General features: G+C 35.4%; 1 protein-coding gene across 1 annotated transcript in view; it reads left to right on the top strand.

The window, feature by feature from the left end:
- CARPB (Carbonic anhydrase-related protein B) overlaps positions 1 to 27939 on the top strand; it is a 757151-nt gene that overhangs the window by 539628 nt on the left and 189584 nt on the right. The window contains exon 5 of the mRNA XM_069834212.1: positions 3251 to 3346. Within this exon, the coding sequence (XP_069690313.1) occupies positions 3251 to 3346 (96 nt within the window). The remainder of the gene's footprint in view (positions 1 to 3250; positions 3347 to 27939) is intronic.

Below are 27939 nucleotides of genomic sequence, written 5' to 3'. Positions count from 1 at the left end.
ACAGAAGCGAAAAACTGGTAAAAATGATAGTACGCGTTTTAAAGGCAGAAATGTACAGAATACTGCTAAAGAAAAATGAACTACGGGAAGTTTATCATATCCTACAGTAGGCTACAAAGAAGGAATAGCCCCTGAAGTAAATATAGCGAACGTTAGTACCACCATGGGTGAGTAAGAGAGCTAGTTTTCTCTGTTGAACCCATCTTTCAGGGGGAAACAGCCATTCATAACATTGACAAAGTGCAAGGACATATTGTTGAATCTTGCGGAATGAGACTAGACTTTTTCTTTCTCTCATTTCTTCTGTCGCATGAAGTATTGCAACCAGTACCACAATAACTTTCATATGTGCCATCCGCCTTTTGATATGACCGGAGATACGATTGGAGTCACTTGGGTCAAACATGACATTACAAAGTACCTAGTGTTAACAGAGCAAATTTTAATTCCGGGGCTTAATAATATTATTATTTTATAGTCCCGTCGCTCTAATTTCCGGCAGCCAATCGCGTTGCAGGTCGGCTACATTTAAACGTGTGCGTCTTGTGATTCGCTGATTCATTTCTTAATGCTCAATAAATACTTAATATAATCGCCCGCCATTTTAGCTCTTCAGTTGGCGTTCGCAGAAAGCACACGAAGACGTTATTTGCCGCTCGATTATTTGCTGAATTACATTGCGTTTGATTTATTATCATAGGAGTTACGACATGATAATGTTTAACGGTGTTGCAAATAGATTCCTCGTATGGTAGCTCGGCAACGTAAGAACAAAAATGGCGAATGATACTACCTACCTAGACTTTATAGAGCCTTTACTTTCTAAGACGTAAGCAAAGAGGCGGAGTCACGCCGGAAATAACAGCGTCGGGACTTATAGTAATAGTATTCCATCACTAACTTATCGGAACAAGACTGATTCAGTCACTTATACGAATTGGGTTTTAATTTATTCAAATGGACTAGTAGATTAACACTGTGATAAATAAAACTTATAAATATATAACATTGATAAACGGGGAGCAAAACTTGTTGCCCGATGAAACAGGTTTGATATTCCCTGACTATAGAGACATCAAAATGGTTTCCACGCTTACGTCTTATCTACATTAATTCCTATTTTCTTACAAATCTCCACTCAACAAATTAATTTATGTAAAGAGATAGGTTTGGAAGTAAATCCCTAAGAGACAAAGTATATGATTATGTGTCGTGATGAGAATATTGTACGAAATGGAAATATAACAATTGGAAATTTATCCTTTGAAGAGGTGGAAAAATTCAAATACCTGGGAGCAACAGTAACAAATATAAATGATACTCGGGAGGAAATTAAACATAGAATAAATATGGGCAATGCCTGTTATTATTCGGTTGAGAAGCTTTTATCATCCAGTCTGCTGTCAAAAAATATGAAAGTTAGAATTTATAAAACAGTTATATTACCGGTTGTTCTTTATGGTTGTGAAACTTGGACTCTCACTCTGAGAGAGGAACATAGGTTAAGGGTGTTTGAGAATAAGGTGCTTAGGAAAATATTTGGGGACTAAGAGGGATGAAGTTACATGAGAATGGAGGAAGTTACACAACACAGAACTGCACGCATTATATTCTTCACCTTACATAATTAGGAATATTAAATCCAGACTTAGAGTTGGGCAGGGCATGTAGCACGTATGGACGAATCCAGAAATGCATATAGAGTGTTAGTCGGGAGGCCGGAGGGAAAAAGACCTTTGGGGGCCGAGACGTAGATGGGAGGATAATATTAAAATGGATTTGAGGGAGGTGGGATACGATGATAGAGAGTGGATTAATCTTACTCAGGTTAGGGACCTATGGCGGGCTTATGTGAGGGCGGCAATGAACCTCCGCGTTCCTTAAAAGCCAGTAAATAAGTAAGTAAGAGTATATATGTAATAAGACATTTAGTTATTTCCTCATGGCACATAGTGGTGCGCGACACTGATATTTCGTTACTTTTAAGTAAATGAATACAAGTTGATTTTGTGCGAGATCGTGCGTATTTGCTTGTTTTCCGCACAGAACCAATACGCGGTAAGTGTGAAATACCACATTCAGTATTCCCAACCTAACACACATAACAATTTCCCTCTTCTTACCGCTTAAGCGCGACATTCATTTTACTGCTTTAGGCTTTTAACATATTATTTTAGAGACGTTTAACATAGTAATAATTATAAATTGGAAACTTACCACTGCAATTTCACCTAAATTGCAATGTTAATTATTGTTTTTAAATATTTTCAAAAATTAAGTAAAGTCTACTGCTCCACGAAACTTATTGCATTCCTGATACAAGTAACATTAAGGAAGCCGTGAAAAAATCAACGAGATTCCAGATGCCGATGTTATTACGGCAATGTGTTATATAAATAATATTGTTAAAATATTAAAATGAAAAATAAATCATTACATAACCTTACCGTTTGTTTTAAGTTCGCATTTATAGACTGGGGGAAAAAAAAAAGACAGACGTATATCACGGCCTGCTGGAGTATAGTAAACACAGAAAACATTTTACAGGAACAATGTGGAAGAAAGATATTTTGGTGTTCCGAAGTTAGCGTCATTAAACAGAAACCAACATGGAGATTTCATTGCAACTAATTATAAATTCGTCTTTCAGGTATGTAATAAACGATCTTCGCACAAAATAATGTACGATACACGAGCGGTATGTTTGTTTTCATGTTCTCGGAAATTAAAAAAGCTCAACTACGTTTCGCTTTTTCAATCTTTTCCTCGAACATGAAAACGTCAACATACCGCTCTTGTAACGTATATTACTATTATGTATTTACTTACCGCACGTATTGTAAGTTTCACTTACTAGGCCTACCAACAACATCGGTAAGGTCGGACGGAAAATTAACTAAAATATCTTATTATGTAAATATTTTATACGAGTTTGTAATTAGCCTACTATATCTTTAGCCGCAAATAATATTTGTAGAAAATATTGAATAGGCGTACAATTGCAAAAGTATACGAGTATTAAAAGATTTAGAGAAAAATAATGAAATATCTATATTTTGTAATGATCATGTGAGATTGAAAGAAGCCAATATTTGTAGACGCGTTACGGGATCCATTTTCACTTTCTTCAGAAGTTGGAACTCGCTAACAGACCGTTCTTCCTCCTCGTCTCGTATAAAATCGAGATCAACCAGTTAGTTTGATAGTGGTGAGAGCTGGAAGCCTTATGTGTGCCATTCTTCTGTTACAGATCCAAGTGTTCGGCTTCAATTCCCAACTCTACTCCAATTTTTCTGAAGCGCTGCATCGGGCGCAAGGCATCGTTGCCATATCATTACTACTGCAGGTGAGTTTTTTTCTATCTATACCAATCATTCATTCTCTGTGACTCAACTCTAGAATTTCCGGTGATGGAATCTGTGGATTTTGGTTCGATTCTCTTCAAGTAATCAATATAGGTACTAGTCTCGCTAATTGGTATTCAGCAAGCACAGCAGAACAAGACCTTAATCCAAGCGAATGGAAATAGTGGACATCAGATGGGAGCAATTCCGAAGCGGGTGAAGGAACGAAGATCTAAATCGAGGCTAACGAGAAGTAGAGTAATGCAAGTAGGAGATAGTTCAGGGAGCAGTGATGAAGGAAGAGGGGAAAACAAGGTAAAAGAACAGTATGACTTAAGGAAATGGTGTGAAGGGTAAATAAATCGTGAGAAAAGAAAACTAAGACCTAAAAGGTAGCAATGTGGAAGAGTAGTGAAAAGTGCAAATAATTAGAGATGTAAATCGAGGGTAAATGTGTCATACAGGAGAGGGGTTATAGTATTATTGGTAGGCCTATAATAATGGGTTAGGAGTAAACTTGTGAAGAATTGATGATAGACAAGAAACGACTAGTGGAAGAATTGCAATAATAAATTAAAAATAAGTAATGTCCTAAATGACTTGTACGAGAGGTGTTGTAAAACGGGGAGACGGCACTGTGTACTAATAATGAGAAGTGTCGCCTCACCGAAAGAATATTGCTTAAAGACAAATACGTACATACGTACGCACATACATACATACATACATACATACATACATACATACATACATACATACATACATACATACATACATACATACATACATACATACATACATACATAAATTATAATATTCTATGTAGACAAGCGCAAAATTGTATGGATACCGGTAGATCAAGGAAGATAGAAGTTTAAGTAGAAATTAATTTTATTGAAACATGGTAAGGTGAAGGTGTTGTTGAATCCATTAAGTGGTGGTTATTGAATTTTGTCATATGATGAAAAATAAGCATTGCGAAAGAAATCTAAATGAGTGAATCATACTATAGCCTATCTCTCGCTTGAAGTCAAACTCAAGTCTGTTGTGAACGATATAGTGTTGCTATTTTCTTGGAAAACTTAATTTAACATAATTAAATAAAGTCACAAAATATTCTTCTCTTTAGAGTAATCACCTCCTTGGGTTAGTTTTAGCCTAGATCATATATACCCAGATAGGACGGCCTTATAGGCTTTGAGGTTAACAACTTTTGTCAGGTTTACTACGCTGCCGTCTAGTTGTTACATAAAGAGTTGTCATAATTCCCATTTGAATTGCATTAGCTACTGTACTTCCATCTCGTGTTCGTTTACGGCGGACGGGTGGCGATCCTGGCGGTTGTTCTCTTCAAAGTTCTGCCGATTTTAACATAGCGATGAGTTATCTGTTACATATATGGAGGGTATACGGGAATAACGATCAAGGTCCATTTTAGAAAGTTTCGAGAAAAACGAATTTTAAAGTTCAAGCACTTAATACTTTGTTATGTGTGTATATAATAGAAATTGACGTAGTGGAATGTCAAGAACGATTATTTCTTATTACTAGCTAGACCACATGATAGTACTTCCTTTCCACTATAAGATGGCATTATTAACTCTATTTCGATTTTTGATGGACTTTGATCGTTTTTCCCGTGTACCCTTCATATGATCTAGGGTTTTAGTCAACATTATTTAATTTTTATTCGACTATTGCTGTCAGTCCATCTCTGAAATACCTTCTGTAATTGAAAAAATTAGATCGAGTACACAATTGTCACTTCCATTATCCATGTGCAACAAACCACTTATTTCTCCAGTAGCTTTACGGACTAGAAGCATTTATTTCGATGCATTCTTTGTGCTCGTTGCAGCCCACGTTATCTGCATTTAAAGCATTAATTTGAGATAAATGAATGCTGAATGAAGTATTATAATGTCTCTTGATTGCTAGACTTCCAGAACTTAAAGAATTTAGCTTATTCATGTTCCGTTTATTCGGGTTCAGTGCCTTTGCAGCTCATGAGTGTATGATGCAACAGAAAACGTAATTTCAAGCTCCTTCCTCTCAGATTATAGTGTCCCATTAGCATATCTGCCTGTGACAACGTCAAGCTTACAAAGCGTGTGTCACGTGTCCCTTATATATAGTGTGTTCGAAGAGTTCAATTGAGATAAGTTTTCAAGGTTAAATTCCAATTTACTAGACACACATATAGCACTGTTTGACTTGTTAACTTCACAACAGACACACGAATAGTTATCTAAATGTTTCTTCCCAATATGATATAGGCCTAAATATACAATTTAACGTAACAGAACTGCTATGAAGTCATTGTTCAAGAGAGCAGATGGGGTGCGTATTGAGAGAATACAAATTTACTACACTGAGTGCTTTAAAGACGTTACGAGTGTGAGTGGAGTTGTACCTCTTACTCTCACAACTCACTGGTGGCAGATGTGGTTTCGTAGTATTTATTTACCATTCTTCGGCAGTTCCTTACTTACTCCTGTACTTCTACACTTTCTGGCACAGTTCTTAAATTCTTATCTTAGTTCTTCACATTCATTCTTATTCGTGCATCTGTGACACGCACAACATTTCTTTACTTCCCACCGTAATTCTTCTCATCCTTCCGTACTTCTTTACTTAGTTGTGTAGCATTTATTTACCTTTATACCAAAACATCGGTAAGCTATGCCGAAAGCAAATAAATAACAGCATTTATTTATTTTTATTTATTTATTTAGCTAATATTTGTAACAAGAAATATAATATAACAAAAACTTTAGCTCGCTCCTGAAAGAATAGATTCGTGCTCAGGGGCGGATTCCTGAATTCAAATTAAGAAGTGTATAATACAGTTTTGTCTTATGTCTACTACGCAATAAGAATATACAAATTTAAATATATAATTTTTCTATTTTTATAAAATCTATACATAATTTTTTTTAATTTAATACTATAACTATTAGAATTGACAAGATTAGGATATTTTCTTGGACCTAAATTACTACTATGATTAAATACTGTAGCAGTGTTGCAGTTTGGTTCAAACAATCTTAAAGATTTCATACCCTTTTTTTTTTTTTTTTTTTCATAACTATGAGAATACAATTCAAAATTATTTCGATTTTTATGTATGAATTTTATTAATACAATATAATCAATTTGTCTTGTTTTAAGAACATTAAAGTCTAAAAACAATTTTTGAGATGGAAAATCAATAGGTTTACGAAGACATTTTAATTATTTTTTTTCTGTAATAAATAAAGTGGATTTGAAGCTGCAGTTACATTTTGTTGAAGAGTTCAGACCTAAACACTTATCTAAGGACAATTTTATCAAGAGGAGAATACTTTTATTATATCCGTAAGTCTAGTTTTCTTAATTTTATGTTTTTTTCTTTTGTTTAATAATTTTAATAATTCTTATTAGACATCGAGTTGAGAAACAGATTAAAATAAAATAATGATGTATCGGTATCATGTTTTAAGTTCGTTGCCATCATCTCTTCTTTATGGTTGTCATCGACCTTGTCTTTATCGTTGTCATCTTCGTCGCCTCTATCATTGCCATCTTTGTATTTATTTTTATTATCGTCTTCTTATTTATCATTGAAATCGTCATAACCTTGATCGTTATCATCGTCGTCGCCTTTGTTCGTCATAGTCCTCGCCATTATCACTGTCATCGATTTCGTTTGGATCGTTTTCTTTATCGCATTCATCGTTGGCGTCTTATCTCGTTGTCAGCCTCCTTGCTTTTATTGTTGTAAGCTTCCTCCTCTTTATCGTTCTTATCGTCGTCGCCTTTAAGTTTGTCATCGTCCTCGCTTTTACCGTTGCCTTTGTTGCAATTATCAATGCCATCGTCTTCGCCTTTATTCTTGTTATTGTTGTAATTAATTCATCAAACATGAAAGGGCGTTATACAAATCTTCCTTTTCAGATAGCCTATAGCTCCCTGTTAAGCTAACTTGAATAATTTCAAGGGAAAAATTGCTCCAGGGCCGGGTATTGAGCCCGGGACCTTTGCCTGAGTCCACACCTGTGGAGTAACGGTCAGCGCGTCTGGCCGCGAAACCAGGTGGCCCGGGTTCGAATCCCGGTCGGGGTTGAGGTTTTTTCCGGGGTTTTCCCTCAACCCAATACGAGCAAATGCTGGGTAACTTTCGGTGCTGGACACCGGACTCATTTCACCGGCATTATCACCTTCATTTCATTCAGACTCTAAATAACCTAGATGTTGATACAGCGTCGTAAAATAACCCAATAAAATAAAATAAACCTTTGGCTTAGCGCGTCAACGTTCTATCGACTGTGCTACCCAGAAACTATACCGGACCTCGGATCAATTTTCCTCTTATATCCACATACCTCAAGTGGGTTGACAGAACGCCAGAGCCCAGCATTGAGTGTAGACTTAATGTGTGACTTAAATTTGTGGTTTTCTGTTATCGAAACAAATTATTCAAGTCAGCTTTACAAGGAACTAAACCTGAAAAGCCGGATTTGCATAATACGCGTTAAGGTTGGTTCACAATAAATCTGGAACGGAAACGATAACGAGAACGGAATTAATGTTAAAATAATTGTATTTAAATGTGAGCGTTCACAATAGTTAATAGTGAATTCTCACCTTTAAATACATTTATTTTAACAACATTTCCGTTCTCGTTCTCGTTGCCGTTTCCGTTCCCGGTTTATTGTGAATCAGCCTTTACTCTTTCGATAACAGAAAACCACAAATTTAAGTAACACAGTAAGTGTGCAATGCTGGGCTCCAGCCTTCTGTCAATCCAATTGAGTGAAGTATGTGGACATGAGGGGAACATTGAGACGGAGTCTGGTGTAGTTCCTGGGCAGTTCGTCGGTAGAGCGTTGACGCGCTCAGCCAAATGTCCCGGATTCGATAACCGGCCAAAGGACAATTTTTCCCTTGAAATGATTCAAGTCAGCTTTACAGGGAGCTATACCTGAAATTCAGATTTCTATAAGATTATAACAAGTTGCACACTTGTTGTGGACTGGTTTCATCCAACTTTTTGCAACAAATGAAGTTTTCCATTATTTTTCAATTTTGCTATAATCTTGTAAATGTTAACAATTGAAATTTACGCGGAACCCTTAACATGGCTCGTGTAACTCTGGAAAATGCTGATTTAAAGTTACTCTGCCCTGTAACTCCAATACAACATATACAGGGACATAATTTTATTTTTACTTCAATTTTTATTGTACCTGAGTTTTTGAATGTACTTCAGTCCCACCCCTTCTACTTAATGAAGTTCCTCACAGAAACAAGGCCGCATATAGTAAGCAGTATAGTAAGCAGTATAGTAAGCAGTACTGAGTTAGTGAGTATAGTACGTTCCAGAAATATGTTCGCGTTTTCCAGTGACGAAAGATCTTTCAATATTGAATCGTATTTTCGCACAGATATTGTCCGTTTGCCTACGTCGCATCCCGATTTCCCCCACCTGCTTCTGCTCGCCCCCTGTAACAGCTGGGCTGTCTTAGCTCTTTTCTGAAAACATTAATTTTCTGTTAGGAATTGGACGTTTACGTAATATTATACAGCTGTTTAAAATAACTTAAATAAAAGGGCCTTGTTAAGTAATGAACTGTCACGTGATTTCCCCCATTTCTACGATCCTGCGGCATAACCACTTGGACGGACAGTATATAGCATGTCTGAGTAATTTTATCTGTGCAGGTAGGGCAAAAGTGAAGATTGAATTTACAGTACGTAAGGTACTCCTTTATAGAGCATGTACAGAATTATTTCAACATGAGTTACTAGTGCGAAGGACGAAACTGGAAATTGTAATTAGATGCAATAGTCTATAGTGCGATAATATGCATAAAAGAAATGAAGCCTGTATCGAAATGAACGGCCACCATTTTCAAAAATGTGTTTAATATCCATATTATGATTATTTTCCAATTTAACTTCATTCTCTATATTGTACGCTAATGTGCTGTAGACTGTAGGCCTATAATATAAACTGTATAATGAATACGTCCTAATAAATAACTCAGTTCGTGAGTAAAAGCACTTATTGTTAATACAGTACTGCATTTTGATTAAACAAAAACCTAATGAAAATTATCGAACTCAAAATCGCGATATTTCCTAGTTTACGTAAATGGATGAACTACTTTTATTCCCTCCTATACCTAGTAAAGTGATTTCTTTGTGTTTTACGCCAGGATCATCAAACTACAGTCGTGGAAGGGGGTAGCAAATAGTGTTTCCGGTTCTCTAAAGGTATAGCCAGGTTAATATTAAAAATGTTATTAAAAATAAAATGATGTCCCTGTACCTTTTCATCGCTTTTTAGTTAAAAAAGAAAATTAAATACGCAATTCATATATTACTATTAACAAGAATATGTGTTCTGCTTTCATTTGAGAACAGCGTAGGTTTTGGATACAGTGATTGTAACCTTTAAAAAAATCCTGCACCCACACCCATATTGTGCGTCGATGGAGTTGTTGTGGAACTGCTCCAGAATTCCCACGGGTCACACAGCTGATCAAGCACAACGAAGCTCGTCAGGGTGAAGCCAGTCCTTCCCCTCCTGATACACTATTCACGGATTCATGAGTTTGGATTACGCAATATGTGAGATCATCGCGCTGCAGGCGAGTTCATATTGATCCAGCATTCTACAATGTTTGTCCGGAAACTGAGTGAAGATGCGTACCGGCAATCACACTGCCCCGGTGTTTTGCACTTTTATAAACCCCAAAACTAAAAATACAAGTTTAGTCACCGAAGAGCACTTCCAAACCAAGTACCAGTAGTAGTCGTAATGTTCTGTATCGGTGCACTCTCCAATGATTTCAGGATCGTTCTCCGAACACGAAGATTAGAGAGGGATTTTGACACAAGAAGTACGGTACAATCTTTCTCAGCTTATTTCACATCTTCTGTCTCCTTCATCTTTCCTTCCGTCTCTCTGCAATCATCATTTTATTCCTCATTATTTTACCCATTCTTTTTTTCTGACAATAAATATAGATTATGTTAAAGGAGGTATGTCAGAAATCAGACACTGAAAGTGCAGTGTATGTGCGCGGAACGCCGGTCTGTGCAGATTTCGTCATTCACGTGTTGCTCTTACTAGTTCTTAGCGGGAGGGATGTACAAGAATCTATTCTGCGCTTCTAGTGTTCAATTAAATTGACATTTGGACATTATAAACATACTTAACAGAAGGAAAAAAAAAACACAATTATTGTCAGTGTCTATATTTGACAATAATTATAACACAAGAAACAATAAACTTACTCAGTTACAATTCACAAAGCAGTCGTTTGTAAAGAAGCATTTATTTACATGATTTGCATACCGTATTTCAAGATAATATAAATATTGCAGTAATTTTGAAACAACAAAAAACGAACACAGTATTTCATTTTACGTAGTAGGTACTGATTATTTCAAAGTAATACTCTTTCATTGTTCCTCAAGCATTATTGGGACCATTGGTGCACAAATGTTAAAGAAAATATTTTACTCCCGGTTACATGCAATAGGACATTGTGAGGCTTTTACACTGGAATCATTTCCTTGTTATATATTAATATAAAGTCACATTATTATTATTAAATTGGATAAATTAAGCTTGAGTTTAAATTTATATATAGTTTATTAGGAAAACGTTGAGAACAAGTATCAGCAAGTTGGGAGTGTTACTGAATTGAGTTAAAAGAGTACTTCACAAGCTGTGAAGCGAGGACATTTTCTTTATGTCAGTTTTAAAGATTTATTAACGTAAGTATATTAAGATAATAGGCCTATAGTAACGTGAGATGGAAAATTCGCCATTATGTATTATTTTTCCAGAAAATTTTTCCGCCTTACAAATAGTTGCTTTCTTCCTTCCCTTACAACCTGAAGACCCTAATATGTATTCTTCACTCAATATTCTCATCACTTATCAGCTTATCAAATAAAAGTTGTAAGTCGTTTAACCTTTGATGGCTGTGTTAGTACAGACTCCAAAACAACATCATTGTCATGTTTGTCTTGTCGTGAGAGTACTAATTAAGAAATAACATGCGAATATCATATTTTGAGAACTTTACTAATCTGATTTAAATTCTCACATCACTCATAGGTCCACATGGTTTGATGAAAGCCTTTCATTTTAAAATAATTACTGTTGGCTGAGGAAAACATCATAACAGTTATGTTATATGATTCATGATTTCTCTTCTTCGTTATATCTGTGGACTCCTCACTTTATTTTTCATAACGCATTCACAATCACAGCTCAATGAGCACACCCGTACTGATCTGTGTTACTGAAACCAAAGCTGTTCTGCTACTGCAGGTAATGTACAGCCCTGTCGCGTTCTCCTCCAAGCCGATTCACTCCCTCCAGGTAGGGGAATAGGAACTGCACATCGCACAGAGACAAGTGCACAATGTGCAGGGTTTTGACATGCCTGTGTTAAAGCCTTTGATAAAGTGAAAAGAAATATAATATGGGATATAATGAACCTTCGAGGCTTTCCAAGTCACATAATAAGAGCAATTCAAAGCCTGTACGCTGGAACAATGATAAAAATAAAAAAATGGAAACAGTCAACTACCAATATAGAGATAATCAAGGTGTGAGACAAGGATGCCCTTTAGCACCCGCTCTGTTTAACCTTTATATTGACGATGTCATAAGGAAATGGCAATATATATTTTATCAGAAAATTTTCGAGTTGATAATATCAAATTACATACACTCCTCTTTGCAGATGATCAGGCAGTGATAGCAACTGACGAGGACAGCTTGCAGAGAGCCATTTTTCAATTAGAAAGAGTTGCTGCTGAATATAACCTACAGATATCGCCAAGTAAAACCAAAGTAATGGCGTCCCATGGGAAGAATATAGTAAGAGACAAAATAATAGTGAATAATCTTTTAATAGAACAGGTAACTGATTTTAACTCTTTAGGGGTCTTCCTAGGAAATTATAGGACAAAGGATATTAACAGAAAATTAAATCTGTTCCAACATATTTGTGGTACAATTAAGAGAACACTAGGAAGGAAAGAGCGTATTCCGAATCTCACCGCTGAGCAATCCGATGGCATCACGGTGTTCCGAATTCCACCGATGACGTCATAGATGCTCCACCGGTGTCGCACCGGTGCCATCAACTTGCAGAGGTGGTGGCAGTCTCCACCAGCCGCCATAAGTGAATCTGATTGGTTCTTATATAGGGCGGGAATTAGCAGACGAATAACATCGTGCACTGTTGTGTCATGGCGGTGTGTTCTGCTTTAGTTCTGCTGTATTGTTTGTAATGAGCACAACGTAAAAACGATATGTTAATGGCTTATGAGCGAACATATTAACGGACCCGTTATTACTACCGGTTCAAGAAATAAATTGTTTATGCTATCTTTTCTTTGAACGAGATGGGAGTACGAAAATTTCGCAAAATTTTGCTAGCGTAGCACAGACAACAACTTGTACAGTCGCCATGACAGCCATCGATCCTTCCACCAGTTTTGTTCCTTATTTCGCTACAACGGACCGGTGAGATTCGGAATACGCTGAAAGCCAGAAGAGAAACTTTACCCAAGTTCTATAACGTTTTAGCTTTACCTGTATTGATGTATGGCCCGGAATGCTGGACCCTTAATGAAAGCATGGTAAGAAGAGTGGAAGCAGCAGAAATGAGATTTCTTCGATATGTAGCAGGATATACTCTTTTGGACAGGAAAAGGAACGAAGATATCCGCAAAGAACTACAAATAGTCAGCATAGTAACAAAAATAGAGGAATATAGAAATAAATGGTTTGAACACGTCAGCAGAATGAATGAGGAAAGGCTGCCCCTATGATCCTAAATTATAAGCCTTAAGGTCTCAGAAGTCGAGGACGACCAACCAAAAGATGGACTTTTCAACTGTACTTTGGAGCCGGAACAGATCAGTAATGATCTAATCAATGAAGGAAATGATGATGATGATGATGATGAAGAAATAATTTCACCCCATACTTCGCAAATATCTAATAATATTAGTCTTTTGCTTTTTTTAATCTGCAATATTTTTTGTATTGTCTGCCTTTTCCATTGCTTTGTCTGCATTTTTCATAGCTCGTCATACTTTCTTTATATTGTTTTCTTCTTTCACACTGTCTCTTTTTTACATCGTATGACTCCTGATTCATATTGTCTAATTTTCTCTCCACTGCCTATCTCATTCTTCTCACTGCCAGACTCTTCTTCCCACTGCTTGAATAATTTTTTCCACTGTTTGTATCATTCTTACCACCGCCTGGATCATCCTTTCCACCATATGAATCATTCTTACCATCGCCTGAATCATTCTTCCCACCGTTTGTATCATTCTTACCGCCGTTTGAATCATTCTTACCACAGCCTGAAATATTCTTTCACTGCCTGAAACATTCTTCCCATGGCCTGAATCATTCGTCTCTCGGAATGACTTGTTCTTTTCATTGCATCACTCCTTCCCATTGCTTGAATTCTTCTAACTGCGTAATTCCTATTCTCTCATTCCCTGTTATTTTGTGACTCCTTTCTTTGGTTTGTCTCCGCCTTCTCATTGTTTTGACTCCTCATTGTGTCTTATCCTTTTAATTAATTAATTAATTCATTCATTCATTTTATTCCATAGATCTTACATGAGCAATGAAGCTTTAAGATGTGGAACAAGTCAAAATTTTACAATTTCCCATTAATTGCCTAAGACCTCGCTTACTCCTTCTCACTTTCTGACTGACTATTTCTTACTGCACGATTCTTCATTATTTGACTTCTCTTTATATGAGTTCCTTCTCGCCGACTCCTCCCCACAGTAAGGATCCTTCCCATTCTATGGCTCCTTCAATTCTATGGTTTCTTCCTATTGTGTGGCTTCTTATCTTTATGTGACCTCTTCTCATTGTCTGACTTTTCCCATTATCTGATTCATTCTCATTGTCGGACTTCTTCCCATACTGTACTCCAACCACGAGAAAGTCTCCAGGGAATGAGACGGAGCGGGGTGATGCTGTGAATGAATGTTGATGTCATAAGATTTCATAAGGTCACACACGTGGGTACTCGTATCTGTATTGGCTATCTCTCAAAGCACAAATGATAACACTGATATACACATTTTTATACTACCCTAGTTACAAAATTAGATCACGGTTAATTTCCTGGTCTTTTAATCCCTCCATACAGGAAATAACATATCCAGGAGAGCCCATGATTTTTAAACTGACGTTATAACTCTAATATTATCTATCTATTACGCTCCAATAGATGACGCAGTAGTAAGCACATTCCTTTCACGGTTTATCTCCTGGTTGGAGAACAGTACCCTGACTTCTTCCTTCCCATTGCTTGACTTCTTCTTTCTCATTATCTCCATTGCTTGGCGTGTTTCTCTCATAGCCTGGCTTCCTCCTTCCCATTACTTGATTTCTTCCTTTCCATTATCTGACTCCTCTTTTCTATTATTTGACTCCTTTTCATTATCTGACTGTTCTTTTCTATTATCTGACTTCTCTTTTCTATTATCTAACTCCTTTCCATTATCTGACTTGAACTTTTCATTGTCTGACACCATCGCCCGACTATTTCTTCGCATTGTCAGCGCTCTTTTTTATTTTTTTTTCTCCTTTTTCATTTCTCTTTCACTTCGAGTTTATCTATTGTGATTTAGTTGCATTGTCTGCTTCGGACTGTGATTTTGGTGGGTTTTGTTTTTTTTTGTATTTTTTTCGGCTACTTTATTTTAAAATAAGTGTTTTTATTATACAGAGTGAAAGTGAAATAGCCTTGGAGATTTTCAGAGCGAATAACTCATGTTATATGTAATAAAAAAAAAACTATAATATCATATTGGTGGAAAAATAAATAGATTTTATGCTCGACCATGCCGAAATGTAGTAATTATACACCTGGTAACAGCCCTGTAATGGACCTCATTAATGTACACCTATTCATTAAAGTTCAGGTGTTCCACCAATCAGAAAACACCATTATAGGAATATGAAAGCGCAAATATCGATTATTCTCGGATATGCAATCTAAAGACAACTAGCGAAACGTCACAGAGGCTGGAAATCCAATACTGTCGCAGAAGGTTATGTTCTGTTACTATAATAATTAATTTTTAATTGTAAATAATATTCAAATAAATTCAATTTGTCATCTCGTTTTTCAATGTCTAAATCAATTTCCAGGTTATATCAAGATTAATGTTTATTTTACTCTCTAGATTATATCAAGGTCAATGTCGACATTTGTGTCTCGGAAAAAAATCAATACTTTCGCGTCTGCGCATATCTCACAATTTACGAGATATTGCACAAGGTCAGTTCCGCTCCCCAGTCAGATAAGGATAACATGAATACTTATGAATAATTTCAAGTTAGAAATATGGTCAAGCATAAAAAGTCGTATGAAACTTGCCTATAATAATAATTAAGACGCTCGTATGAAAATTATGAAACGAGCGCAAGCGAGTTTCATAAACATACTCGCGTCTTAATTACTACCATTATAGCCTCGTTGCATAATGTACTATTTCAGAATTTTTTTCTCTCAAATATTTAATAATCTCTTATTCGGCAACTATTTCGAGTAGGATCGTGATTTTTGTCCATATCAATAGAAAAACTAATAAAGAATAATTTATTTCTCTGGCTTATTTCAATAGTGTGGACGGTCTTCGAGTAAATTTAATTTTAAAAACCTATAAATTCAAGCAATTGCACGCTGTGAGTTGGTTGCAACACAGCGCCAGCTCCTCTAGCGAGACACACCGAGTTACCGAGTTCATTGGCCTATTACATCTGTATCACGAGAAGCGTGTGTTAGCGGCGATGTTGTCGGACTACTGAAACTTTAAACTTAATTTTCTAATTAACCGTGTATTTAATCACAAAACGTAATATAGGTTTTCTATTCATTTCAGTGTACCCTATCGTCCCTTTAAATCTTCAGGGTTATTTCATTTCCACCCTGCATTATTACTTTAATAATCACTACACTAGTGTTTCATTACACGTAGGTCTGTAGTTTTAAACTCTCTGACTTATAGGTATTACAAATTCACTTTGAGCGTGATAAATATGAAATACAAAGACAAAATGTCACGTGAAATGTTAATTCTTCCATCGTGTCGAATGAAATTCGAAACAGACGGGGCGATTTCCCGTCCCTTCAATTACTGCATAAAACCAGTACAGCAGTAACAGTTTCAAAGTGGACACAGTCCGTTAAGGCCCGTTTCCTGTATACAATCCACTCTCACAGGATGCGTACTTAGTAGTTTTTATCAGGACCCTGCTCATTCAGCGAGTGGAAACACCAGATCCGTTACGGTCAGTCCCATTAATGAAAATCACGCTATGCACATCCATTTGGTAACAAACGAATAACGCAAATACAACATATGGCGTGTTATGTGTATCCGATACCGATACCTCCACTAATTTAATGAATTGCCACCGATCAATAGCCGTGTGACACAGGGATATGAATTACCTAAGTGATTGAGGGAATGTGTGCTAGTCAGTCATTAATATAAGGACGATGCTGAAATATGACTCGCATCATGTTTGTCTTTGGTTTCTAATTCAGGTTGACAAATGGTTGCCTAACTACCATCACGGTTGGGTATATCTACTGAGTAAGATCGGACTCTATGTGCTGTTGTTGTTGTTTATTGACATTTCTGGCTTTGAGCCAGAGGCCGTTTTAGGGTCTTACACGCGTAGGATGCCCTCTCCAGCCATTGTACATAAATAATAATAGAAATATATTTACATTTATATGAGACTATTTCTGGCATGAGTGCCAGTAGGTGTGTGAGTGCGGTGACTGATTCCTTTTATTTTGGTGTAGGCTTAATTTGTTAATGTGCGACATTTAAGGAATGGTGAACGGGAGAAGAGTTCAGGGTAAAAGATATCAGTTGATAGACAACGTTAAGGTATTATATGAGGAGATTAAGAGGAAAGCAAGAAATTGGGAAGAATGAGAAATGCTGGGTTTGCAGTTAAAGACCTGCTCTTGGGCAGAAAATTGTACATATATACATACATACATATATATATATATATATATATATATATATTAGATTTTTTAGTTTTCCCTTCCGGTGACAGAAGCGTCTGAATGGTTATGGAGACTTTCATGGTGTAGTGTTATTTTATTGATCTGCCTCTCTGTTGCTGTCATGTGTCCTCTCAGACAGTATTAAAATTTCCAACACGTGTTTGCGGTTTTGTTTGTGTGTTTTAGTTTGGTGGTTGGGGCTGGTGGTAGTTGTAGAGGAGTTTCTCCAATGTTGTTCTGTTGTTTGTGTTCGGTGGATTTGCGAAGATGTGTTGTGTATATACGCGATTTACTGCCGAATGTGTGTATTTCCTGTTTATGTTGTTTAGATGTGTGAGAGTGGCTTCGTTTTTGTCGTAGCGTAAACTGTGTTGTTTCTGGTGCGTTTGTGCAGGTGGAAGATTTGTCGGAGAATTCTTCTTTTGCGGGCTTCGAATTTTGATTGGGTCGTTGGAGGGGCTTGTGTGAGGAAAATGGAGGGATGTATGCATAGGGATCGAACCAATGCTTTGTATAGGTGGAGGAGTGTTTCGGTTATACAGCCAGGTCGATTGATGCCACTTAGGTAGCTTATTGCTCTGGTGGCTGCGTTATATTTCCTCCAGGTTTCTTTAGCTACTTCGGTCCAGGAGAGTTTGGAGGTGAAGGGTATTCCTAGATATGTGAGATTTCGCTGGAGTGGAAGTTCAGTTTTGGCTATTGTGATTGGGTTGTTCTGGAGGACCCGAGTTCGGAGTTTTTATGTGCTACATTTCTATTTTATGATTCCTAGAGAAATAAGTAGGAACATGTTGGACTAAAAACAACATAATTATGTATCTAAGTATGTATACAGTAGGCCTAAGTACCAGATTAAATAGAAACTATCTTAGCCACACGTAATTGAACCGGAGGATCCCGACTGCGCGCAAGATAACTTTCTACATGTTTTAAAGCGCCCGACTGCGCGCGACTGTCAGTTTTGCATATAGGTGAACTACGCGAGGCGATTATTCCTGCATTTTCATTTTTTTTTGGATACTTAGGACTCTATGAATGCTAGCCTACTTGCCATTCATAGCTATGGTTAAAAATGCAGTGTCGTATGCATGCCGAAATTAGTAGCCTATAGCACATTTGTCAAGAAGTTAAAATATGCATACTCGTATTAGAACAGGGCATTTGTCAAGAAATTAAAAGAATTTAAATTTCAATAAATAATGTTTGCCGTCTTGGTTAGCTTATCCAAATTGCTAAGTGATTTATTTATTCGCAAATTAGCATAACAAGTAGAATGCTTTAACAAATGAATGTTTTCGGCACTGAATATGCCATCTTCAGATCCTATGAAATGGTATTAACAAAATATGAACAATTTACAAGTTAATAATAATAATAATAATAATAATAATAACAATAATAATAATAATAATAATGATTTATTTAATCTGACAGAGTTAAGGCCATACGGCCTTCTCTAACACTCAACCAGTAGTAAAACTGCGTTACAAAAAACACTACAAATTTACAAAGTACACTACAATTTTACACACAAAACTGAATAAGATAATACTAATAAAATGTAAACAACAGTAAGTAGAAATCATACATAATATATAACATACAGAAATAAAGGAAAAAGCATAATAAAATGTGAACAGCAGGTCAAAATAAATTAGACATACAAAGTATAAAAAATAAGACAATTATTGATAATAATAATAGTAATAATAATAATAATGATAAATAATGAGAATAGTAATAATAGTAGTAGTAGTAGTAGTAGTAGTAGTAGTAGTAGCAGCAGTAGCAGCAGCAGCAGTAGTAGTAGTAGTAAAATAGTGCAGTACAAAGAATACAATATTTTTAGGTACACACAGTCAGGAAAATTATGATTATACATAGCTCAACTTATCACATTATAGATATACCATTATCGGAAAATGTGAAAACAAAAGGATAAAATAAGTTAAATATCACTAGAACATAAAAAAATGTGAATACGTGGAAACATGCAATACAACACTTGTCATAATTGTAAGTTAGTATGGCAACTCGTCATAAGATAATTTTCTAACTTGGATTTGAAAGATTTCAATGTTCGGCATTGGATATCATGGTTTTAAACAAATGTCGGTTCAGTGTTAAAATATAAATAAAGTAATAGTGCTAAAAGTTGAATAGTTTAAAATATGACATTAAAATGTATAAAACACCATGACTGGTTGTTGCCTTGGGAATTATGCGTTGATTCTTGTAACAAATACTAATAACAAACTCTTCCTGTGGAAGGACGTTACATGATGTGTGATTCTATCGATCCTTGTAACTGCAAATATTGAAACGATAATCGATATTATAGAGGAACTATTAACTTTTAAGTTAAAATTGTTCCTCATAATAACACAGTTACTGAGCACATATAATATTTTTATTTCTTCTCCTTACATTTTAATTCCTTGTTTGAATTACAGTATTAACATTTCTTTAAAAACAATAACATGCGTACAATTTTTACTAACACCGCCCATATTGACGTATAGGCACTTGCGCCTTTGTCTATGATGAATAATCCTGTCCTGTGGCACCCATTATGTCGGATTCTGTTAGCCCCGTATGGTAGGATGAAATAATTAATTAATGGAAGTAGGCAGGATAGATGAATTTACAATTGATGTTGAGAAATACTCAGCTAAGCCTCTTGTTAATAACATATATCAATATAATTAATTATTTATTCCGTCTTATGGCTTAAGCATTGATTACATATAAAAGTAAAAACACTGATGTGTTACATCTTATTTAGTCTTAATACTAACGTTTTCGCCCTTTGTAGGGCATCTTCAGGAACGAGATATAACAGATATCCACCTAAAATCAATTACAAAAACTTTGCTTTACATTTGGAAATGACATAAATAGAGTAAAAATATGACATAGTGACAATATTAATCATCCAAAACAACATTAAAAAGATCATGTCAAATGTTAAAAACCAATTAAAAGGACGTAAGTTTGCATAGCTATGAAGTAATACTGAATACGTGATGTTGGCGTACAGAGTAGATCTCAATACATTGGTGTCCTAAATATATTGTACTGTTGCCAATAACTTGTTGAAAGTGAATAGAGAAGCATACAGAGAATAGAAATCAATGTGCTGATCATAGTAAAATCAATAAATTACTAGAAATATAAAAAACCTGATATTACTAAATGTAGAGTCGTAAAAGCAAATATCAACTGGCTAATTTCGAAGTGAGTAAAATTCTTGTTAAGTGTTCTGTGCTCTCCTATAAAATCATGCGAAAAATCTAAATCATCACCGTATACAGGTTGTTGAAATGAAGGGATGTATTTGTTGTACATGTAATCAGTTTAATGTACAGTTTACATGTATATTTGATATATTATGTTAGGATAGATGAAGATAAAGGTGACAATGACGGCGAAATGAAACAGGGTCCGGCGCCGACAATAACACATAATTTTCTCTTAATGTGTTGAGGAAGAAACCCGGAAAACCCTTAACCAGACACGTTCCAACCCAGATTCGACTCCGGGCCCTCTAGTTACGCAGTCAGGCAGACTTCCCGCTATTCCAAAGCGGTGGATTAGAGTAAAATAAATATAGTGGAAATAAATAAAGAGTAAATATGTAATTGTGCACAGAAAAACTACAACGAAGACAAAGTATAAAGATAACAAAGAGAAAGAAAAATAAAAAGTAATGTGCTGGTGTGGGTTTGTTGGAGAATGCAAGAGACATAATAAAATGGATATTAAAATTGTGGACATTATAAAAAGGACCTACCGTCTGTCTTTCTTGGAAGTACGTAAATAAATGAATATACCAGTGCATTTTCAATAAACAAAGCAGTACATGCATAACTGAAAAATGCATTACTGAACTAGTAACGGATTAGTAACTTAATTATTGAACATGCAATGCATTTTATAGAATAAACAATACATTCGTCCCTGAACTGATGGGTACATATTTTTTTTGCTGAACAAATAGTAAGTAAATTCATTAATGAAAACGGGAGTGAGTAGGCTATATAAATAAACTGATAACGCGATAAGTAAATGCATTAATAAACAGGAGGTGTAGTACGCTGGGCTGCAATAGAAGTGCCGAGTCGAAGTCGCTATCGATTTGAAATATCGTGTTACGAGGACTTCGCTGTATGTATGAAATGAATTGTACAAACAGATCTGAACTGGTCTGAATATTCTAAAGAGTTTTTAATCCATGCAAAAGAGAAATTTGTAGTTAAATGTTTCAATTAGATTCAATTTTCAGGTCTGTATCTGTATTATAATAAAATTGATACATTTTTTGTTAATAGAATTTGAAACGTAACTGGCCGTATATATCGATTGTAACAATCGCAGCATCCATGGATAATAAGGAAGGCTGTGGAATACCATATAAACTGCAGTTTCACTTTTTTCATGTAGTATTCTTATTAATGTTGTAATATAAAAGTATAAATGAATAATTTAAAATCAATTTATATTAAATAATAACGTAACCATGTTTAAAAGCCGTATTTGCATGTTTTCAGAAAACTAATCCCAGGAAAATAGCTTTCCACCTCGCCATGTTTGCTGAAATGCTCGAAAAGCATTTTTTTGCAGCCTAGCGTAGTAGTGGTCCATTTAACGACATTATTCAATTGCAGAGATTATTCTGCATTGAAATTCAACGTGGGTGAGGAAAGACACAGATTTTCCTAGAGCCCTTAGAGCCCACAGTCAAGGACAGGAATGTAAATGTGCTGTAAGTCGCGCTAGTTTTTTTTTAGCTGTCTACAGTCCATCCTTTCCGACAGAGTTATAACCCGCCAATGTAGGATACGACGACCAGCATGATAACCGAACGATGTCATAGAACCATGGCAGACTATAAATGAGATAATGGATAGAGAAATAAATGATGCATTATTGAATAAAAAGTCAAATATATTACATAACACGAAAATAAACGAATTGATAAGCAGAAAAACAAAAGTGCGTTTCTAAATATAACAATTAATTATTACTGAAAATTTCATTTGTAAACAGAAATAATTGAATTACAGAAAAGCAAATAATTACATTGGTAACACGGGAACGGAAGATAAAAACAAATTTGGTTTGTGATTACAAAATGTCACTTCAAAATCACAATGGATGTATACTTTTATTTTTTAAGATGCTTCTCTCAAATATGGGCAAGAGAAAGACTTTGGACCTCCACACTTTCTCATAATTTAATTCTATTCCCATTATTAATAACGAGATTACAATTTAATTGTGAATTGTAAAAAGCTCACAAACACCTATCAGTCTCAAATTCAATTTTTCATGTGGCTGTTATATGCAGAAATCCCACACGTCCAGTACTCAGTGTATATTTTACAGCGGAAATAAGTTACAGTGAATTGCAGGAACACCACAAATCCAGGTAGCCTATGTGAATTTGTTTTACAAACTGAACAAACTTTCAATTTATTTTTCTTACATTTTATTGGATTAAAGGGATTTGAAGAAATAAATATGCTATTTACATAATTTTGCATTTTCGTATTTTTGTGTACTTCTTCAATTTCTTGCTTAAATATACATTTAAAGTTAATTACAAGAAAAAAACTGTTCACCTTTTTCACCTAAAAATTGTTTTACTTACTTACTTACAAATGGCTTTTAAGGAACCCGAAGGTTCATTGCCGCCCTCACATAAGCCCGCCATCGGTCCCTATCCTGTGCAAGATTAATCCAGTCTCTATCATCACACCCCACCTCCCTCAAATCCATTTTAATATTATCCTCCCATCTACGCCTGGGCCTCCCTAAAGGTCTTTTTCCTTCTGGTCTCCCAACTAACACTCTATATGCATTTCTGGATTCGCCCATACGTGCTACATGCCCTGCCCATCTCAAACGTCTGGATTGTTTTAAAGGAATGAAATAGTTGTTACTGATTGTGAACTGCAGACCCCCCAACTGCCAAGTCAATTCAAATATTTTCCAGAAAATATAAAAAAAAATTGAAGCTCATGTATGTTAAACACTAGAACTCACTATGCTTCAATAAAAAATAGTCACTTCAAAATACCAAATGCGTTTGTAGATATTGTTTTAATGTGTCTCCTGAAAAAATATATTCAAATGGAAAGGTAGGGTTTCTGCAATTCACAATTCAATTAATTATAATGATATGACATATAACATAAATACCTTTTGCTAAGATGAATACATATACTGCATGTCTAGCAGAATATATTATGCATTTAACTAATAAGGAATACCATACATTTTCTGTTATTTAAAGTAACCTTAGGATATAATAATTTTGGATTAGAAAATAAACTAAAAGAGAGGATGTCCAACACTTGTAATAAACTCGATCATATTTGGATAATTGAGATGAATATGGTAATTGTAATGGAGATACTGTTTTTTATGATTACGGTAAAGATGATTGAAATGTTGACAATGATCCAAAAAAAGCGATGAGTTGTTGTAAAAGGCAAGATTGAAGAAAACAGTGACAATGAAGGCTATCGAAGACATTGGTGGAAATATAGTTTCGAAGACGGTTGTGGGAAAGATATCGAAAGCAGTGACAGGAAAGGCGTGGATGATGGTAATGGAATATGTCGTAGACGTGATGGAAAAGATGTTGAAAACGTGAAGTGATATGTCAAAGACATGATGGGAAAGATGTCAAAAATGCGGTGGGAAAGATGTTGATGGCATGTTGAAAAATATGTTCAAGACGTGGTGGAGAAATACGTTCAAGACATAATGGGAAATATGTCCAAGACATGATGGCAAAGATGTTCAAAATATGTTGGGAAGGACGCCCAAGACATGATGGGAAAGATAGTTAAGATTGTGATGGGGAAGATTTCTGAGGCGGTGTTGGTAATGAAATCTGAGATGGTGATGGAAAAGATGTCTAACATAGTGGTGGGAAATGTAGCTAAGACAGTTATGGTAAAAATGTCTAAGACGTGATCGTAAAGCTGTCGAAGTGTGTTTAGAAAAGTCGAAGACATGATCGGAAAGATGTCGAAGACATAATGGAAAAGATTTCGAAGACGTGATGGGAAATACTGTATGTCGAAGACGTAATGAGAAAGATGTCGATGACGTAGTTAAAAACATAACAGTTTGTGATGGAAAAATGTAGCTGACGGTGATGGGAAATATTCGAAGACGTGAAAGGAAAGATGTCGAATTCGGTGATTGGGAAATTGTAGCAGACGATGATGGGAAATACTTCGAAGACGTGACAGGAAAAGTGTCGAAGAATCGAAGAACACGGTGTCTAAGTTGGTGTTGAAATATTTGGAAGACGTGACGGGACAGTTGTCGAAATCGGTGACGGGAGAGGATTCCAAGACGGTGACGAAAAATTTATTGGAAACGAACTGTTGTTTGCGTCGATAAGAACGACTACAATTATTCTTACTTGGCTTACGGGAAATTTGAAATTTTAGATTTATAACCTGATATTACAGTGTTCAGTTTTTACATACATGTAGTTGAATTTGAATTCTAAATCATACAACGTAGATAATGATAATTAAGAACAGACTAATTACAATACAAAACGAGGTCAGTGCAGTGCAAGCCAAGTTATTACAAGCCGCACAAAACTTTAACTCCAGTCGCCTTGGGGTGGTTGTGGGGGGGGGGAAGTGGTGAGTATCGGACTACTTATCCAACTTTGCTCTTCTTACACGTTAGTTATTGCTTCGTACAATATTGGTCACATTAAGAAGCAGAACATTTGGAATATTGCTAGAAGGTAGACTCACTACAAAATCACTACTATGATATCCTAAATTCGAACTTCTCCTAATTAGGCGTACACGGCACTATTTCCTGTCATTTCATTGTCTGAAATCGCCTAATAAGAAAAGGTCTCATGCCAAAATGTCTACTTTTGAATTAAGTCTAATCACAATAATATCTACTGACGCATGATCTAATGCCGAAATGTCTAATTGAAAACAGTGTCTGTTCAATATCTAAAATCTTCTAATGGGGAAAAGGTCTCATGCCAAAATGTCTAATCTTGAATTAAGTATAATTACAAATAATAATATCTACTGATGCATGGTCTAATGCCGAAATGTCTAATTGGAAACAGTGTCTAGTCAGTGTCTAAAATCGTCTAATGGGAAAAGGTCTCATGCCAAAGTGTCTAATTTTGAATTAAGTATAATTACAAATAATATCTACTGACGCATGATCTAATGCCGAAATGTCTAATTGAAAACAGTGTCTGTTCAATGTCTAAAATCTTCTAATGGGAAAAGGTCTCATGCCAAAATGTCTAATTTTGAATTAAGTATAATTACAAATAATAATATCTACTGACGCATGGTCTAATGCCGAAATGTCTAATTGAAAACAGTGTCTGTTCAATGTCTAAAATCTTCTAATGGGAAAAGGTCTCATGCCAAAAGTCTAATTTTGAATTAAGTATAATTACAAATAATAATATCTACTGATGCATGGTCTAATGCCGAAATGTCTAATTGGAAACAGTGTCTATTCAGTGTCTAAAATCGTCTAATGGGAAAAGGTCTCATGCTAAAGTGTCTAATTTTGAATTAAGTATAATTACAAATAATATCTACTGACGCATGGTCTAATGCCGAAATGTCTCATTGAAAACAGTGTCTGTTCAATGTCTAAAATCTTCTAATGGGAAAAGGTCTCATGCCAAAATGTCTAATTTTGAATTAAGTATAATTACAAATAATAATATCTACTGACGCATGGTCTAATGCCGAAATGTCTAATTGAAAACAGTGTCTGTTCAATGTCTAAAATCTTCTAATGGGAAAAGGTCTCATGCCAAAAGTCTAATTTTGAATTAAGTATAATTACAAATAATAATATCTACTGATGCATGGTCTAATGCCGAAATGTCTAATTGGAAACAGTGTCTATTCAGTGTCTAAAATCGTCTAATGGGAAAAGGTCTCATGCTAAAGTGTCTAATTTTGAATTAAGTATAATTACAAATAATATCTACTGACGCATGGTCTAATGCCGAAATGTCTAATTGAAAACAGTGTCTGTTCAATGTCTAAAATCTTCTAATGGGAAAAGGTCTCATGCCAAAAGTCTAATTTTGAATTAAGTATAATTACAAATAATAATATCTACTGATGCATGGTCTAATGCCGAAATGTCTAATTGGAAACAGTGTCTATTCAATGTCTAAAATCGTCTAATGGGAAAAAGGTCTCATGCCAAAATGTTTAATTTTGAATTAAGTCTAATTACAAATAATATCTACTGACGCATGGTCTAATTCCGAAATGTCTACTGAATGTCTAAAATCGTCTAATGGGAAAAGGTCTCATGCCAAAATGTTTCATTTTGAATCAGGTCTAATGATATGTAATGTCTGCTGAAGGATGGTCTAATGCTGTAGTAACAATATCCATTAACTTCATGGTACAATAAGGTCAGTTGAAAAATAGGGGATAAATAACATTTCAACTCCTAAATACGATCAATCTAGCAGTGCTACCACTCTCTGACACGACAAAACCATGTAGTATTATAGCACATTGCCTAATTGAAAACAATGTCTTTTCAATAACCTCAGTAAGTGATCACTGTTCCTAAGGACCTTACGCTTTAGGCTCAAATTTCAAACTGAACCATTAGAGGAAAATTAAGAGGGTTGAACTACCTTTTCAATATATATTTTATATCACAGTTATAGATATAAAAATGTAATTTTTACTATCTGTAGATATATAATTTCTTCTGTTCAATTATTACTATGAATAAATATATAATTTTCTCCATTGAAACATTTAAGGAAATCTTTTCCATATTTTTTACCTTTCATGAGACCTTTCTAGACAGCATTGGAAGTTAGACATAGAGATATTGGTCATGATTGTAAGTTAGACATAATTGTTTCATTTTACATTAGACATATTGATATTAGACCCGCTTTCTTAGACCTTCTGTCATTAGACCTATGGACTTAGATAATATTGAAAATTAGACATAATTTTAAGTTAGACATAGTTGTAATAGACTTCATTTTATATTAGAGGTATTGGTACTAGACCTGCTTTCTTAGATTATTTATTTATTTTATTGGGTTATTTTACGACGCTGTATCAACATCTAGGTTATTTAGCGTCTGAAAGATATGAAGATCATAATGCCGGTGAAATGAGTCCGGGGTCCAGTACCTAAAGTTACCCAGCATTTGCTTGTATTGGATTGAGGGAAAACCCCGGAAAAAACCTCAACCAGATAATTTGCACCGACCGGGATTCAAACCCGGGCCACCTGGTTTCGCGGCCAGACGCGCTGACTGTTACTCCACATTTGTGGACGCTTTCTTAGATCTTCAGTCGTTAGACCCAAGGAATTAGACATTATTGTACTAGACATGAAATCTTTAGACATACTGACAGCTAATCAATTAGGAACATTATATCCAGGCTTTTGAGATGGGCAAGGCATGAAGCAATTGTGAGTGAATTAAGAAA

Source organism: Periplaneta americana, chromosome 9 (genome assembly GCF_040183065.1).
Source record: "Periplaneta americana isolate PAMFEO1 chromosome 9, P.americana_PAMFEO1_priV1, whole genome shotgun sequence".
Taxonomy (NCBI): domain Eukaryota; kingdom Metazoa; phylum Arthropoda; class Insecta; order Blattodea; family Blattidae; genus Periplaneta; species Periplaneta americana.
This window is presented reverse-complemented; position numbering and strand designations above follow the sequence as displayed.